Source organism: Marmota flaviventris, chromosome 10 (assembly GCF_047511675.1).
Source record: "Marmota flaviventris isolate mMarFla1 chromosome 10, mMarFla1.hap1, whole genome shotgun sequence".
Taxonomy (NCBI): Eukaryota; Metazoa; Chordata; class Mammalia; order Rodentia; family Sciuridae; genus Marmota; species Marmota flaviventris.
Window position 1 is genome coordinate 113914850 of NC_092507.1, and position 18688 is coordinate 113933537.

General features: G+C 43.1%; 1 protein-coding gene across 1 annotated transcript in view; it reads left to right on the plus strand.

The window, feature by feature from the left end:
• The first annotated feature begins 11076 nt into the window (after positions 1–11076).
• Slamf1 (signaling lymphocytic activation molecule family member 1) overlaps positions 11077–18688 on the plus strand; it is a 40196-nt gene continuing 32584 nt past the window's right edge. The window contains exon 1 of the mRNA XM_027950794.2: positions 11077–11411. Within this exon, the coding sequence (XP_027806595.1) occupies positions 11336–11411 (76 nt within the window). The 5' untranslated portion in view covers positions 11077–11335. The remainder of the gene's footprint in view (positions 11412–18688) is intronic.

An 18688-nucleotide genomic window follows, 5' to 3' on the forward strand; every position in this document is an offset into this window, starting at 1 on the left:
AAAACACAGTAGATAATCCTTTTTATGGAGATTAAGCAAGGTAGGCGCCATGGCACATGTGTGTGATCCCAGTGACTTGGGAGGCTGAGGCAAGAGGATCACAAGTTTGAGGCCAGTCTCAGCAACTTAGCAAGACCCTGCCTCAAAATTTTAAAAGGGCTGGAGATAGAACACCCCTGGGCTCAATCCCTAGTACTGGATTTTAATTTGACTGGCTCAACACAGGGTCACTTAAAATTTCCTCCAATTGTAAAATAAGATGCAATTGATTACATGATTTCTGTGTCCCAGATCATACCCTTTTTTAATTTTCCCAGTCATATATGTAGACTCAACATAAAGCCTGCCCTTGGGTTTGACTTAAATGACAGAAACTTTTCTTTCAGAGGAAGTGGAGAGGGCAGGCAGGTACCTGGGGAAATGCAAATTTGGTGGCTGAACAGGACTTCCCTGAGTCTGATGACTTCCAAGATGCGATGTAATTCCAGTGATGATGTAGAGAGAAAAGACCAGCCCAGGCTCAAAGAGTGGCTGCAATCTGTATATTCATTCCAAAAACACTTTAGAGTTTACTGTACATCAGGCATTGTTAGACTGGGGAAACATGAAGATAAATAGAACATAATGAAACTTAATCAGAAGATAGGTACACTGACTTAAGCCCAAGAGATCCGGTTTCTGGTTTTGGCTTTGCAAAAACTGGTCCTGTGGCAAGTCCCTCAGAGGTGTTAGCCTCTAAGCCCTACATGTTCTCAGGGTGAGATAAGAAAGTTGAAAACGCGTTGGAAAAATAAATCAGTGGACAATAAAAAAAGAAAGAAAGTTGAAAAAGTGGAATTTTTTTGCGGGGGGTGGGGTGGGGTTGCTGGTCATGGAGCCCTGGGGTGCTTTACCATAGAACTACATCCCCGGCCCTTTTTATTTTTTATTTTGAGACAGGTTCTCACTAAGTTGCTCAGGCTGGCCTTGCATTTGTGATACTCCTGCGTCAGCTTCCAAAGTCACTGGGATCACAGGTGTGTGTGCCCCTGTGCCCAAATGTATCCCTAAATTTCTATCTCAAAGCCAATCAATGCCCGTGTGGAGGGAAGGAATTAAGACTGAGCAAAGGAGAAGTTAAACTTTGGATGTAGTTGCAGCAAAGTCCTCAGCTGACTTCATGAGGTGCTCTGGGGCTGGGGTGACCCTTCAGAGCTGTTCCAAACGGAGACAAGGGGACTGGACTTCTCATAGCCTTACTACTTTATAGATAAAATAATTGAATTTCACCAACACTGTTGACTTACTTACCTGAGATCACGACAGTGGTACATGCAATCCCTGTGATACAAATTGATATGTTTTCATACTCGTTTGGCTATATTTACCTCTGCAACTAAAACTCCATTGGTATAAAAATTTCATAAGCATAAGGCCAAACTTGAACCCTCAGATGCTTCGAGAGGCAGTATGAGTTGCTACACACATTAATCGTCCAAGAAAGAATTAGAGCCTGGCGCGGTGGCTCACACCTGTAATCCCAGCAGTTTAGGAGGTTGAGACAGGAAGATTATGAATTCAAAGCCAGCCCCAGCAATTTAGCAAGCCCTAAGTAATTCAGTGAAACCCTGTTTCTAAATAAAATACAAAGCTGGGGGGCAGGGAGGCTTTGGGGATGTGGTTCAGTGATTAAGTGTCCCTGGGTTCAATCCCTTGTATGAAAGAAAGGAAGATGAAAGAAAGAAAAGAAAGAAAAAAGAAAAGAAAAGAATTAAGCTGTATCTAAGTTCCCAATTACAGATTTATGAAAATAGACAGTGGAAGTATCATGCCCTGTGGGACCTCAGTGTATAACTCAGGATCAGAAGAGCAGGGGTATACTTAGGGCAAGCCCAGGATGAGTCTTTATAGAAGATTGGCAACAAAGCAGCAATTACAGATCTGGGTCAGTGTCCAGTAATGACCTAAACGGATCCAAGTGCTGACAGGGAAGAAAGAGAAGGAGGGTGTGAAAGAGGAAGCCTAAGGTCAAGACCAGGACAGTTCCTAAGAAGATAGGAAAGACCAAAAGAAGGCAGGAGTCAAAAGATGGGCTGTGGAGGTAGCAGGACACTTTCCTAGTGTGTGCAAAGCCCTGGGTTCAATCCCCAGTACCACACACACAGACTCACATACACAGAGTCAAAAAAAAAAATCCCTAATAGATAAATAGATTAGGATATGAGGCATAGATTCCAGGAGGGATGTGATAGAATAAATGCACAGAGCTATAGCTGTTCTCTTTCCTGTTCTTTTCTTATCTGGCCTTCCTGCTCCTAGATACTAAAGACTCTGATAAGAGCTTAATAAGTGGTGTGTATCACGGGCCAGAATGGCAGGAAGTGGCAGAGTGTTTAACCAAGTTCTACCTCTGTTATTTATTTTCCATATGACGTTAGGCAAATTATTTAACTTTTTAAGCCTCAATTTTCCTCTGTGTAAATTGGGGGAAATAATAATATGGTCATAGCTGATGCAGAGTTCTGAGAAAGATAAGCTGTGAGACTGTAAAGTCATCGTACCCTTCTCCCATGACCTAGCACAGCTGTGTGAGCAGACTATAAACTATGGACCCCCACTTTTACAGTGGATTCTTATATTTCCAGTTCATTAAACAATGTAGGAAGCATCACAATTGCTTCTCTTTTTCCTAGCCCTGGGTCCCATAGTGCAGCTTTATTCTGGGAGTCTCCCTCAGGAACAAAAGTAGATCTTCTTGGATGCCAGAGGAATGACTCTACAGAAATCCCTACTGGAGGTTTTGGCTGGAGGAAAAGTCAAGAGGGGTGGGTCTCATGACACCATTTAAGTATGCATGTATGTAGGTGTGTATGTATGCGTGCACGTGTTTTGGCACTGGGGACGGAACCCAGGGCACTCTGCCACTGAACCACGTCCCCAACACTTTTTATTTTTTATTTTGAAACAAGGTCTCACTAAGTTGCTGAGGCTGGCCTTGAACTTGCAATACTCCTGTCTCAGCCTCCCTGATTGTTGAGATTACAAGCATGCAGAGCATGCAGCAATTAATACCCCAGAGGTATTTATTATTAATATCCTGGGGCCCAAAGGAGACCAGGGCTTAACATTTTAGTGGCAAAGTCCACTAGGTTCTGTCATCATAACTGGTAGCAGCGAGTCATCCTTCTGAAAGACAATATAACAGAAATAGAGGCCCATTTAGTTAGTTAGTTTGCTACTGGGGTGCAGGGGTTCTTCACCTCTGAGTTAATCTCCAGCTCTTTTTATTTCTGCTTCTTTTTTTTTTTTTTTGACACAGTGTCCCAAGTTGCTAAGGCTGGCCTCCAACTTGTGATCCTCCTGCCTTAACCTCCCAAGTCCCTGGAATTCCAGACGTGTGCCATCATGCCCCACTTTTTTATACTATGTTAAATTTTTTTTTTAAAAAAGCACAAATGTGTGTGCATACCATTGATTTTAGTTACAAATGTGTTTCTAGACTGCCATAGCCCATTGGTAAAAAAATACTTCACTTAAACACACCTTGGTAATGGGTACTGTTTCCACAGTCTTTAACCCCCCTTTAACCATCCCCGGCACTAGCATCTTGACTATAATTATTATTTGGGATTAGCTATCAGATGTTTACTTATCATGATACCCAGAGACATTTATTGATGATGAAATTTCATAATACAGCAAAAATATAAATTGAAACAGTCACTCCCAACCCCAAAGAATGAGAATCTTGTAGATGTTTTATACAGTTTAAATAAGCAATCTATGCAATTGTTACACAGTGGTATTGACTTTAAATCTCTCCACTCGTGGATTTCTGTGAAAATGAATCAGGTGAAGCTAAGGGTTCAATGCATATTTTCATTTTGCTTTACATTTTCAGTTATAATTCATAATTTATTTTGCTGTTCTGATTATATACTGATTTTTTAAAGAAAATGATAGTCAATGCTAAAATTTTTCGATTTGTTTATAACAGGAATTTTAAATACTCTTGCATAAAATCCATCTCCCCGTCTCCTATTCTTAACAACCCTTAACGTGCTTCTGTCTTTAATTTATGTTGCAAAACTACTGTTGTGCCTCTTATAGAGAAGCCCAGGAATGATGTTCATTTGTGGGTGCCTGGAACATTCTATTCCGTGTCTCAGAGGATGGCTCCTGACCTTTCCTTTTTAAAATATTTTTTAGTTGTGTCTGGGCACAATGCCTTTACTTTATTTTAATGGGGTGCTGAGGATCGAACCCAGTGCCTCACAAGTGCTAGGCAAGCGCTCTACCACTGAGCTACAACTCCAGCCCCTGCTCTTGATCTTGACCACAGGTAATGTTTCCTGTGCATACCCAGCTGCACTTGCATGGGATTCATTATTCAATCACTCATGCCCACTTCCAAGAATCGATGAGATTAATAGACAAGTGTAAAATAGCTACCAAGTGCCAGGCACTGCACCAAACACCTTGTATTGATGTTATTTAGATATGAGATATCTAGATAGATAGATAGATAGATAAGATAGATATATGTATAGATAGATATACATGTCTATGTATCTATATATGGAGAGAGAGAGAGAGAGAGAGAGAGAGAGAGAGAGAGAGAGAGAGATATTTATTATGAGAAACTGGCTCATGTGATTATGGCAACCAATCTAGGAAAGCCAGTGGTATGATTCCAGTTTAGATCTGAAGGCCTGAGAACCACACTAGCTGGTGTTGGAAATCTAAGTTCAGGAGAAGGTGAGTTGAGATTTCCCAATTCCAACAAGCACCCAGGAAGGAAAGGCAATTTCCTTCCTCCTCTACCTTTTGTTCTATTCAGGTTCTTGACAGATTGGATTACTCCCTACCCATCTTGGGAAAGGCCGTCCACTCTTCCGAGTCCACTAATTCCAATGCTAATCTCATCTAGAAACACTGTCACAGATACATTCCCGAAGTAATGTTTAATCTGGGCAGCCCCTGGTGCCATCAAGTTGATATAGAATTAAACATCAGTTGGTAATTAGACGTGATACTCCCGTGGAGCATAGCATTAAAGGATTTTTAGAGTCATTATGTTTTAAGCCAAGTATTTTATACATAAACCATTACATTTAAGCAGTGTCTTTTCATGGTTAGTGTTGGGGCAGGCCAGTGGAGTGGGTTCCCACTACTGGGCTTCATCTGCAGTTATTCCCAACAATTCCTCTCTCCCCAGTGTTTCCAGTTGGAATTCGTCACTGAAGCTTTGTAGCCTATATCTAGATTCCCCAAATTTTGCTGGAGTATTCAAACTCTTCCCTTTTTGCCTGGACTCACTTCAGGTCAGCGAACAGCGCGGGAGGCCCTGTTGTGGACTGCATCAATGATCAGTGAACATCTCAGAGTGGAACTGATTGACTTCATTCAGCATGCAGCCCCCACGTGCCTATTTTCCTTCCCTGAGAGAAGGAACTGGATGATTTGGAATCAATATTTTTTCAGACAGAAAAGAACAAGTTCTATTCCTTGCTAGCATTTTCCAGAAGAGTGCTCAGTGTTCTTGTTAGACCCATCTGGGGCTGCCAAGGAAAAGGAGTGAACCTCGTGTGGAGGGAAGAACAAGATTGACAGTGGCTGTCCAGGTTTTTTCTAGGGTACTTTGAAAGTTATTGTCATATCTCCCACTTGAAGAAGGTGGATGGGGGGCGGGGATGGAGTGCAGCTTGGGGTTCATAGTAAAGGCCTGGGGCTGATGACTCAAAAGCCACTGTCCCTGGTTCCTAAAATCTGTTCCTTCCTAGAAGGAGTAAAATGATGTGGGAATTTCCCCTCTCTCTAGCAACTTATGCCAGTAAAAACAGGCCAGCAAATTTCATGGCTGAGGGATATGAGAAAGCACACTAATCCTAGCAAGAATACTTCTAAAAATGCCAGGGAGTCTGTGAAGTGGTGACTCTCTTTCAGTCATTTCCCCCTTAAGGGACCTGAAGTGTTCAGAGTTAAGTCCAGGCAGGACCTAGGAGCGGAGAATCCCCACATAGAGCCTCTGGGGTCTGGAAGGAGGGCAGAAGCATCAGTGAGAATGAAAGGAGCCTGGACAGGAAGTGTTCAGATGACCGATGTCCACGGATCCCTCAGTCCCCAGAATTCAATGCTCTGAACTGAATCTGAGCCCTGGAGGAGCTACTGCCGTGAGAAACCTGGTTGGGCCTTGCAGTGTGCAAACTCAGCTCCACAGATGGATAAGGGCTAGTGTTTCCGGCCCTCCTCCTCCTTGGCCCTGGGCCATTCAGTATGTCCCTCTGCCCAGGAAGGTGTCTGGTGAGCATAGTCACAAGGGTAAGAGAACTGGGTTAGAACAACCACCCCGTCTAGTTTCATCCCCCACTTTCCCTTCCACTCCCACAGACCCAGCCCCACAACAGGGCTGTCTGGTCCACTGATCAGCTCAGCGCCCATGTCAGACATCTGCCCTCGTGGGCTTCCTCATCTCGCCCAGCAGGACAGACCCCAGGGTGTTTTTCCCAGTGCTTTCCCCAGGCCAGTTTTAGACTCTACAAGTAGATCACCTAGGAGATGTTTAGAGTTTGGGGAAATTTTGTATTTTCATTTTGTTTTTATGGGTTTTTTTTTCTTTACTTATCCAGATAAATGTGCTCATCATGAGACCCATGTGGCCAGGTGGTCCGTCCTGCCCCTCAGTGACTACCCTGTAGGTCTGTCTGGCTTTTATCACAGGGACCCCTGGTCAGAGGCGATGACAAAGACAAGGCTTTGGCTGGAAAACCCATATGTTTGGGATCAGTCCGGCCCCAAACACCATCAGGAAGGTCACTCTGCCACTCCTAGCCAAAAGTGTCAGGAAAGAGAGAGAGAGTGGCAGCAAGTCTTAGGGAGACATTAAGCCCTTGCATTTAAGAGCAGGGTATGACCTCATTGCGAAGCCCAACTGAGGACGTTTGGGGAAGGCAGTTTTCCATGGAAATATGACTGTCCTCAATCTTGGGTGGGCTCTGCGTCACCAAAGGGAAGGAGGTGGTGCTGTGTCACGAATGATGGAGGCCAGGGAGGGAGGGCACATGGTGCTCAGCCAGGAGTCTCCTGCTGCCCATGCCTTGGTTGTGCCCGAAGAAATGTTCTAATGATAATGGCCGTTGACCAGTATGAGTTTTAAGGTTGGCTGAGGTTTTTGCTCATATAATGGAAATGCTCTAGTGAATAGATAGGGCACAGACTGGAGTCACACAATCCAGGGTTTGGACCCAGTCCTTCCTCCTCCTCCTCCTCCTCCTCCTCCTCCTCCTCCTCCTCCTCCTCCTCCTCCTCTTCCTCCTCCTCTTCCTCCTCTTCCTCTTCCTCCTCCTCCTCCTCTTCCTCCTCTTCCTCTTCCTCTTCCTCCTTTTTTCTTTTTCTTTCTTTCTTTCTTTTTTTTTGTCTCTGAGCATTGGACAACTTCTATAACAGCCTCAATCTGTAAAAAGGTGAAAATTACGACTACTCATTACTACTAGGAAGATTAACAAACTAATAGATGTGGAAACCCCAGATAATTAACTGGGGAGCTCAATCAGTGGGAAATCCTTCCTCCGTACCCTCTTGAGTGTTCATAGGGAAAAAAAAAAAAAAACGAGTTCATTTTAGTCAAAGAAAAGGAGTCCTTGACCTAGTGTCAGGATTCCTGACTTTGGTACCACACCTTACAACACCACGAGCTCTGCCTGCTTCCTGGGGCTGCTGTGAGGACCAAATGGGGCCCACAATGTGAGGGTTTCTGAAAAGTGCCTTTCTTAAGATACGAGGCCTTTTCACCGGTGACTCTTCTGTTGTTGATTTGTCTAGCTGAAGGAAACAAGTATTTGGTATAGTAAGTGCACTAACTGCCCACCTGGGGTTAGTCACCTTACCTTAGTCCTATATTAGCTTCCTGTAGCTGCTATAAAAATAAAATTACTGCAGTCTTGGTAACTTAACAGCAGCAGTTCATGCTCTCACGGTTCTGTAGGCCAGAAGTACAAAGCAAGGCATCGGGAGGGCCAGGATGCCTCCAAAGACTCTAGGGGAGTATCCTTCTCTGCTTCTTCCAGTCTCTGGTGTTCTGAGGTGTTCCTTGGAGTGTAGCTACAGACCCAGCCTCTGCCTCTGCCTCCACATGTGGTCTTCTTGTGTCTCTGTCCCTTTTCTCTCTCTTCTAAAAACACTCTCACTGAATTTTGGCCCCACCCTAACCAACTGACAGGATCTCATCTCCATCCTTACCTTAATTACATCTGAAAGACTCTCGTTCCAAATAAGCTCCCAGTCAAAGGTTCCAGGTAGACAAGAATTTGAGAGGGGAGACCGTTTAACTCACTACAGGGCCTCAGTCCCTATAGTAAAAACTTCTCTGGCCTCCCTCAGTGTACCAGCTTCCTTAGCTTTAGGTCACACTGAATGGTAAATCCCTCAGACTAAGGCCTAGAACTAGCCCGATGTGGGTCTGCAAAGAGGATCCTGGGGAATGGGGTGGAGTGGCCACATCGTAAGGCTACAGAAGGGTTAATTCTAGAAATGAGAAGAAGGGCAAAATAATGTAAAGAATGTAAGTGCCCGTTTTTGGAAAGAAAGGGGCTTGACCCTTTCTTACACTAGCGCCTGCATTCTAGTAGTTGTGTGATTCAAGGAGACAACATCAGTCTTTGAGTTAGACCCTGATCACTGTTTATAAAATGGAATTAATAATAAGATCTCCACCCAAAGTGTTTCAAGGATTAGATGATTTGTGGGTGTGTATGTGTGCGTGTTGAGGGAGGCAAGGTTTCTGGGACTGAATCCAGAGGTGCTTTATCACTGAGCTCCATTCCCAGTCCTTTTTATTTTTTATCTTGAGACAGGATTTCACTAAGTTGCCGAGGCTGACCTCAAACTTGTGATCCTCCTGCCTCAACCTCCCGAGCCGCTGGAATTACAGGTGTGCACCACCATGCCTAGCTAGATCATATTATCTTGAAAGACCACAGCATGGTCTTGTCTCATTGAATGGTCTTTTAAAAAGCCAAAATATATGTGTCTTTTTTTAAGAGAGAGAGAGAGAGTTTTTTATTTTTTAGTTTTTGGTGGATACAACATCTTTATTTTTGTTATTTTTATGTGGTGCTGAGGATCGAACCCAGGGCCCTGCGCATGCCAGGCGAGCGCACTACCGCTTGGGCCACATCCCCAGCCCATATATGCGTCTTTTAAAAAGCCAAAATATATGTGTATTAACATCATAGGGGGTCACTCTGTCTCAATTGAGTGGTTGTATGTTTTTTATCAAAGTTTTATGAGATAATATGTAGGAGAATGAGATCCCATATTATTTAGTTGTATTCCAGCTGATATTTTATAAATATACGGAGAGTATGCCACTCACTCCATCACTTGTATTCTCAGTTGTGATAGTAGTGTGCTGGTAAAGAGTTAATAACCAGCTCTCTGAAAAATAATGTCTGCACATATATACACACACATTTACGTATATGAAGGATACATAACCCACAATTTACAAAATACGATTTGTTATATTTTATTAAAATGTACAACATCCTCTATTGTAAATTCCATATAGCCAACTGATCCTCACAGAGTTCCTGTATTTCTATGGGCTAAACTAGTATCCATGACCAACCTGTGGTTACAACTGATGAATGCAGTTTCAACGTGAATGTTGGCCAATGTCCTATAAACTAAAGAAACGTGAAGCAACAAAGACATAGGTGGGGGCATCACTTCCTCATCAGTGATGCTAGTGACTTTTTGCTGCATCAGATGGAAGTTTTTGAACACTGGAAAAATATTTCCTTCATTTTTAAAATGCCGTTCACTTCACAATGTAATGGGCCACACTTATAAGGTTAATCGGCATCATGATGTTTTCCCTTTTGCTTTCGTATCTCGAGACAACCAACAAAACACTAAATTAAAGCCCCGATTTACAGTGCTTGTCAATTTCCATGATATTGATTTCCTTCATGGCTGATTATGATGTCATTTAATGCGGAGTTGGTAAGAGAGGTGCAATAGCGACCACGATCTAGTGCTTTATTTCCATCATACAGATTTCAAGGGGCATCAATGATATCAAGAGCATAGAGAACAATGACGGAGTGCCAATAATTAGGAAGTAATGAATTTTTGAGGTTTGATTCTCTGTTTTAAGTATATTTAAATAAATATAATTTAATTGTACATTTATGAAATTCGTGTGTGTATATATATATGTGTGTGTGTGTGTGTGTGTGTGTGTGTGTGTGTGTGTGTGTGTGTGTGTAAGATACTGGGTATCAAAACCTGTGCATGCTAGACAAGCCCTCTTACCACTGAATCACATCCCTGGCCTGAAGTTTGTTTTCATAAATGTATATAATTTAATAATGGCCATGTTTGTCAACCAGCTCACAAGATTGTTGAATATTTAACAACTGTCTCTCATGAGTTGGTTTGTACCAGGTCCAACACATTATAATTGGGTACTAGGGAAGGAGGAGTGGCAGAAATGAAAGAAAAAGAGCCAATTCACCTCCTTCCACAGCTCCGACTACCCTGCCACCCTAGGCAGGCCAATAGAAGTATGCCTGTAGCCTGTTAATATGGACTCTGCTTTCAGAGTCTCTTTGTGAACACCCACAATAGTACTTTTCAGTGTTCCATTCTGATGGCTGGTCTTTCTTCTGCCGATTCCATCCCTTTCTCCTCAAAAGGGAAAAACCTCCTCAAAGCCCACCAGCATGAGGCTTGCTCAGTTCCACCACGCTGTGCCCACAGGGAAATCTGCTTTCTGCCAGTGATCCACCCTCGCTCTCTGTGACTGAGGTCCCAGGACCCCACTGCAAGTTTAGGTATTCCCCCAGATCATGGAGGAAAACATCACCTCGTCAAAGTTCAGTCACGTAAGTTCAGGTTTGAACTATCAAATCTGTGGGGTATTCTGGCAAAATTACTCAGGGCTAGGGTACTCTAAGAAGAGTTTACCAGAGCTGCTCAGAGAGGCTGTGACACTCATTTCCTGGAAACAGCGAAGGGAAAAAAAAAAAAAGAGAGGGGAGCACATTTCAACCCCAAACCAGGGTTTGGCCAAAGTGACTTCACAATCTCTTTCCCGGCTCCAGTAATCAAAGTGCCTGACTTGTACGTGCTTCTTACGAACGGCACAGTGATATAAAGCCTGCACAGAGATGAGCAATCCTCGAGAAACAGGCAGAAAAAAGTCCCAGTGAGACAGGAAGTTGCCTGGTTCCTGATGCGTAAACTAGAGAGCAGAGCAGCACTGTCGGACGCGGAGCCTGTTTCTGCCCTGGCATCTTGAGCAACTGCCGGGCTCCCGGCCAGGCCCCCTTCCTTTGTCCCCCCCTAGCTGATGGATACCAAGGGGCTCCTGTCCTTGAGCCTCCTGCTAATTCTGTCCCTGGCTTTTGAGCTGAGCTACGCAACAGGTGAGTGCTGGTCTGTCTGGGGGTTTGGGTCCTGTGATTATCTGCCGGGGACTAGCATAGCCTTATGGATGGAGAGAAGACACAGGGGCTGAGTGAGGACTGTGGTTTAGCTGCCTTTTCCTTAGGGATTGGCTCTGGGTTTCAACTGCCTCTTTTTTAAGAGGAAGGAACATTATGAGTTCCTTGGCTCTTGGGTCCCAAGGCTCAGTTGCCACCAATCGTCGTTTCCTCCGAAGCTCTAAGTCAAAGGCACCTGTTGGATTCCTAATCACCCTCTGGGGGTAGGAGGCTCAGGTCAAAGTTCTGGTGGAATGGTTGATTTTGTCTGGGTGTCTTTCTGGAAACAACCCAGGCTAGCAGGACTGAGTTAGACAGATGAAGTTCTGGGAGAAGATCTGTCCTACATCCCCATCCTGCAAAGGGACTCTCACAGGCATGAGCAGACAAATCAAAATAGGGTCCAATGAAAAATAAGGTGTATAGCGGGAAAAGAGAGGAGAAGTGAAAATCCCAAGCCTTTGGCTGGGAACAGATAGTGACCACAGTGTGGTCATACTGGTGGCTACTTCTTGGAAGAGAAGGCTCCAAGGTGGCAAGAGGGGAAGAAGTCAGGATTTCTAGAGCTCAAAGCTGTTTACGGGATGTGGGAAATACAAACCAGGAACCTCAGGGTTAACATCAAAGGAGTCTCTGCAGTAGGGTAGGGCTGGGCAGCAGAATTTTTGAAGCTGGGCTCTTCTCCAGCCTTTCTGGTTCTCTTACTGCCAAGGCAAGCTATTGTTTTCTGTTTAGTAGAACCAGGGCTATGCGAAAAGATATTTGAGAAAGAGAAAGGCCAGGAGTGGATGTCGATCTGTGTAAATGGGGTGAGAGGCTCCCTCTGCCTACATGCCTTGGGACTTTGGTTAGACTGTGGGAGGCAGCCTGGAGTGGAGTTGGCATTCGGGAAGGGGGGAAATCCTGAGGCTGAGGGTGTTTCAGCTTGGGGTTTTCAAGACCGCAAATCCATTATGGACTTTTCCAGGAAAAGCCCCAAGATATGCCAGGGATGTGGGGGTGCCATGCATGGGATCTATCACTTGTCAGGCTCTCAGATAAAAAAGCCCTTTCTCAGCTGTTTTCCCACCATCCCTAAGAATCAGCAGGCTCATGGCTCTTCTTTCCTGATGAGAGGAGAGGAAAGTGGTCCGCAAGAGACACAAGCCTTTCTTCTTGCACCCCATTTGGAACCCCACCAATTTTTAGCATACTTTTTGGTGACTGTAGGGAGTAATGGGGCTAAATTGTGGGATGGATTTTGATGTCTTTGTTTTGCTTGATTCCTGATCAGTCTTGCTCAGGTCAGCTGCTCCACTTAAGGCTTTGGAGGTCACGGGGGAGTCATTCCCCAAGGGGTGGCTGTTCCATCCTTGCATTCCATTTTCAGAAATCTGTTCAAAAAATTTTGGGGTGTTTTTATTTTTAAATTCACACCCTTTTGTGAAGCCCCAATAAAACCCAGAAGGAAATGGTGTGCAAATGGGACAGGTCAGTCATGAACAGATTTACTCAACCAAGAAGCTTGATTCTTCTAAAATAAGTACCCACCCCCCTCCCCACTTCTATTCAGCTCCATTTCCAATTCCCAGTCAGAAACATAAAAATTGAAAAAGTCCACATGTTCCCTTCCCTCAACAAAGTGAATTTTCCATTTCCCCCATAAGATTCTTTTAAAAATAAAAAAAAAGGTTGAAATTCTGGTGAAATGGTTGATTTGTTTTTTAGAGAAGTTTTAGCAAAGTTGAGTGGAAGTTATAGGGTTCTCATGTCCCCCTGCCCCCATGTATGCATAGCCAACATCCGTCACTAGGGTGGTACATTTGTTATGATTGATGAACCTACCCCAATGATATTTTTTTATTTCTCCACTAAGGGCCTCCCTACTCTCTTCACATACATGAGGTGAGAGGTGAGGGACAAGAGCCTGTCTAGAATTTATCCCCACTTGATTGTTCATTGGCCCAATCTATCTCAGGATGTTGATAGAGGCACTTCTAGTTCTCAAAAACTTCAGTACTGCATGATTTCCTCCCCTTCGCTGTCTCTTGGACTAGAAATCAGAACATTGGGGCTATTTGGTTTTATCTGTAGATTGATTTTGGATGATTCCATTCAGCAACAATCTATTAAGAACACAAGATATTATAGGCACAGTTCAAGGTGTAGGGAGGCAAAAGGAACAGCCACAGCCTCTTCTTAGCCCCTGCCACAGTGTCTGGTATGTCAGAGCCTGTCCGTAGACGTGTGTTGAATGAATCACAGTTTTATTGTATATTTGCTAAATACTGGGCACATTCTAAGTGCTTCGTGTATCAGTCATTTATTTAATTCTTACATCAACCTATGAGATTTCTATTACTATTGTCATCATTACAACTTCATAAATGAGGAAAGAGAGTCACAGGGTAGTTGAACAATTTCTCTGTGTTAATATAGCCTAACTCGAGGTCTCAATGAGTGAAATTGGGTCATAAGCCTATGTTTGTGGAGTGGGAAGAAAGCTACAATTTGTATCCAGGGTCCCATGATAAAATTAGGCAGCATGGAGAAAGTATTGGATCTGAAATTTGGACAGTGGATAGAAATTTTTTTTTTATTGTGCAATTTTTCATTAAACTTTTTTGTGCCCTAATTTTTTGGAAGGGTGTTGCATATGCATCTATAAAATTTCAACAATACAAAAGGGCAAAGAGTGGACTAACCTCCCTTCCATTCCTCTTGCTGGGGACAACCATTGTTACCAGTTTCTTGTGTGTGGTTTTGTTTTTGTTGTTTTTCAAATATCTGGGTCTGGTAGATTGGATTTTTATGGAACTTGAAAAAGATAATTCTAGATGGAGGTGCAAATGTGAAATTAAAGGGTTTGGTTGCTTGGGGAAATGGCAAGTCACCTGCTCTACCTGAAACCTAGGATTCACAGCTAAGACACGTGCCACCTCTTCACCTGGCAAGTGGGGACAAGGGTCTCCATCATTTCCCCTATACAATATCTGTTAAGGGTGTTACAGAGATAAAGCACTCTGATTGTGAAGAGAGGAGAACTTGGAGTCCATCTTCCCATTTGTTCATTCATTCATTCTATTCCATTTTATTGATTTACCTGGGCAGTAAGGATTCCCTGAGCTTCTGATGTGTCCCAGGTGGGGGTTAAACATACACAGCCCCTACTCTTAGAAGCTTATAATTGAGTAAGAATGACATCCCAACTCAGCAGCCTGAGGCAGGAGGATTCTAAATTCAAGCTCTACCTGGACAATTTAGTGAGAGCCTGTCTCAAAATAAAAAATAAAATAGTCTGGGAATATAACTCAGTAGTAAAGTACCCCTGGGATCAATGCCCTATACCAAAAACAAACAAACAAAAAACCTCTTTCATCAGGGATCAGGAATAGAATTCTACTAATACTTGTTTAAAGAGCAACCTTAGATAATTCATCTTTTCTTTCTAGGCCTAAACTTAACATAAGAACTGGGAGGGCCAATGGGTCCTGTTTCTTCTCTACCCAACCCCCACTACCACCAAATGCTATAGAAAGGTGTTCAAAGAACATGTGAGGTATCAGGGCCAGCCCTCCCCCCCCCCCCCTAGTTATCAGGTAGAATCCCATCTTGTGAAAGGGTTGCTGAATCCTACAGATTCCATTCAGGCCAGTCTTCATGGGTCCATGTGAATCACCGTACTTCTGCAGTAGAATTACCCATGAAGGAAAGTGAGTTGGTGTAAACAACTGCAAATGTTTCCTCCCGACCCTTGCAGTAAACAGGGGCTGACTGAATCACAGACCCACTGGAAAACACTCACTCATCAGGCAAGAGGATGTTCCAGGAGCAGGGACGCCACTTGAAGGGCTTTAGGAACCACTTTAAAGCTCCACTCATTTTTCCACTTGTGCTTGGGTGGGGATGATCTCAAGCACCCCCTTCGGACCTGGCCACTCACAGGTGCAGGAGTTATGTCATCGCTCTTTACGTGGGTGGTGAGGTGTTGAGGTCTCTTCCTGGCCAAGTTTTGATTCCATTCCCATGTATGTAAGCCACCCAGCCTGTCCTATCATCTGCACCTGCCCTTTTCTTTCTCCCTTCCCTCATCCAGAGTCCATGGGGTTAGATGGGAGGAAGGGGTGCATTGGAGACATTTGGGGGGATGAAGGGTGATGGTTTTAGACTAACAATAACTCTTATTCCCTTTTGCTCCATATCGCAATTGATCTAAAGAGATAAACAGTATGAAATCGACCAAAACATATTATGTATGGACAAATATGTGACAATAAATTCCACTATATACTATACATTATTCTTTTATATACTAGAATTATACATTATTCTACTAGGTGTACTTATAAGGCACTCACAGAAGTTATTAAAAATCAACAGGGATTTTAATTTTTTAAAATCTCAGATACCTTTGAGACACAGCATATATATAGAAGTACTCTTGGAAAAATGTACATATATTTATCTGTGCAACTTTTTGTACACAAATTCAGGGGGTCCGTACTTGCATGGATTACTCTCAAGTATCAGAACTCAAGAGAGGACTCTCTCTCTCTGGTACTATTCTACAAGTGAGGTGTGTGACCACCAGAGAGGACACATTTTCTGGACAGTCAGACATTCCTAAGTGTAGCTGCATGCTTCCCAATGTATCCATAAAAACAAGAACCTAACAATAACCTTCTTCATCTAATCCAGCAAAGGGGTGAGCACTGTTTCAAGGATGAATATATTAGCAATATGTAAAAGAACAAATGTCTAATTGCCTCTCATTAACAATTATGCATCTAAACCACGCTAATTCTGGTTTTAGCCCAGGTGGCCCGCCATTTCTTTTTTTCACAATCACTGATCTCTAGTGATATTAGGTGGGCCCTTTGCTAGACAGTGTGACAATTTCAGAGCATTTTGGTACCAAGAATATTTTGATCAGTTTGCCCAATTTTCCAACAGCTCATCTTAACCACAGCCGGTTGTGGAGGGGTCTCTTCTAGGTAGACACATTACTGAAGCAGACAGTTTAATTTTATCAGCTACAGCAATCTGTGCTCTCTCTGAGTCACGGGCTTCTTTTATGAACACTAGCCTCTAGTTAAATTCAGTTACATACATGTTAGGTGAGGCTAATTAAGAGATTAATCAGGCAGTGTGGTTTTAAACATTCATAAATCAAACAGATATTTATTAAAAACCTACTGTGTGCCTGGCACTGTGTAGATCATAGGGCCAAAATAGTGGCCCTAAGTTCTTCCTCTGGAGGGAACTACATTTAAGTGGGGGAGACAAAATAAACATATATAACATCAAGTAGTGATAAGAGCAATGAGAGGGCTGTTTTTTGATACATAGTCACAGGAGATAATTTTTTAGTAAGAACTTAAGAGAGCCAAGTGTGTTGTGGTGTATTCTTATCACCCCATTAATTCAGGAGGCTGAGACAGCAAGATTCCAAGCTTGAAGTTAACCTGAGAACTTAGTGACCATATCTCAAAAAATAAAATAAATTGGGCTGGGGATATAGCTCAGTGGTAAAATGACCCTGAGTACCAAAACAAATAAACATTCTAAAATAAAGTGAGGAAATGAACTATCCAGGCGCACATGGAAGAGATTTTCAGAGAGAAACAACAAAAGACATATTCTTGGCAAGTTTAAGGAACATATGAGCCATAGTGTCGTGAGAATGAGACAGGGGGCAGGAAATGGAAATAGAGCAGTACCAGGGACCAGGTATGCAGAGTCTTTGAAGCTGTGTCAGTCAAGGACTGTGAACTTCATTCTATGAGTGCTAGAAAGCTCTGAAGTTTGAAAAAAGGAGAAAGAGATGAAATGGACCTGTTGTCCATTATGGAGAGGAGTTGGAAGATAATAGCAGTACCTAGTCTGTGATGATGGCGGTAGGGATGGAGAAGGTATGAAGTCCTCAGATGTCAGACTTCTTCTGAAGTTAGAGCCAATAGGATTTTCTATTCAACTGAATGTGGAGTGGGAGAGAAAAAAAGGAATCAAAGATCATTCCATTGTTTTGTCTGAGAAATTGAGTGAATAACAGTGTTTGCAGAAGCAGCTTTGGAATCAGGAGGATATGTGCTGTGTTTTAGTTGCCTTCCGACTCCACGTGCTGATCTGTGTAGGTAGTGAAGAGCACAGAGAGGGTCTGGGCTGGAAAGGGCAACTCTGCAAGCCTTGCAGAAATATTCCAGACTAGGGAGCTGAATGAGAAACTGGATGAGTGTAGATAGAGAAGTCTGAGGTCTGAGTCCTGGGACACTTCAATACTTAGAAGTCTGGATGAGCAGAAGATTCCCACCAAGGAAATTGAGAATGGTAAACCAATGAAATACAAGAGAAGTCATAGAAAGTGGTGGTTCAGGGACCAAAAGAAGATAGTATTTTCAAGGAAGGAGCCATGAACTCTTTCAAGTGCTCCTGAGAACCAAGGGAAGATAAAGGAGAATTGACTTGGTTTCCTGCCGTTGACAGTGACCTCGACAAAGGTGGTTCCAGTGAGTAGTAGGAGCAGGTAGAAGGAAAAAAAAAAATGGGTCAGGAAAATGGGAAGGGAAGGTGTAAACACACAAAAAGGACCTTTTTATAAAGGAAAAGAGAGAAATGAGGAAATAGTTGGGTCTGGACTTGGGATTAGAGAAGGAAGTTTTAAGATGAGGGAAATTACATGTTTGCCTGTTGTCCACGGGAGGAAATAACTCAGGAGACAAATGATAATGCAGTCAGTGCAGCACTTCCAGGAGAGAAAGCCTTCACATAAGTGAGGGCTCTGGGGGGTAAGTCTCATCAGGAACGCAGATCGTCCATCCAGGTGGGAAGGTTGATTTTGGGATGCTAATAAATGGAAGTTCTTTTTTTTTTTTTTTTTGGTCATCTTTTTGCCCAGTAAAGTAGAAAACAAGGTCATCAGGTGAGAGAGGAGGGAGAAAGACAGTTTGTGGGTTTGAGCAGAGAGGAGGTGTTAAATAATCAGCAGTAGAATCCCTTACCGTGGTTTGAAAGGTTTTTGGTTTTGTGTGTGTTTTCTTTTGTTGTTGGCTCAGCTTTTTTGAAAAAGAGAATAAAATAATATCTCCCTCCTCAGCTTTATTAATTATCTCAGGGATTTTTGGAGAGCTAGGATTCCAGTTTGGACTCTGGACTCACCATCTCCCTAATTCTGAGTCTCTTCGATTTTTTCGGTCTTCCTTGTCACTTGTCCTGATGCCTCTGTACTCTGGTTTCTTGGGTTC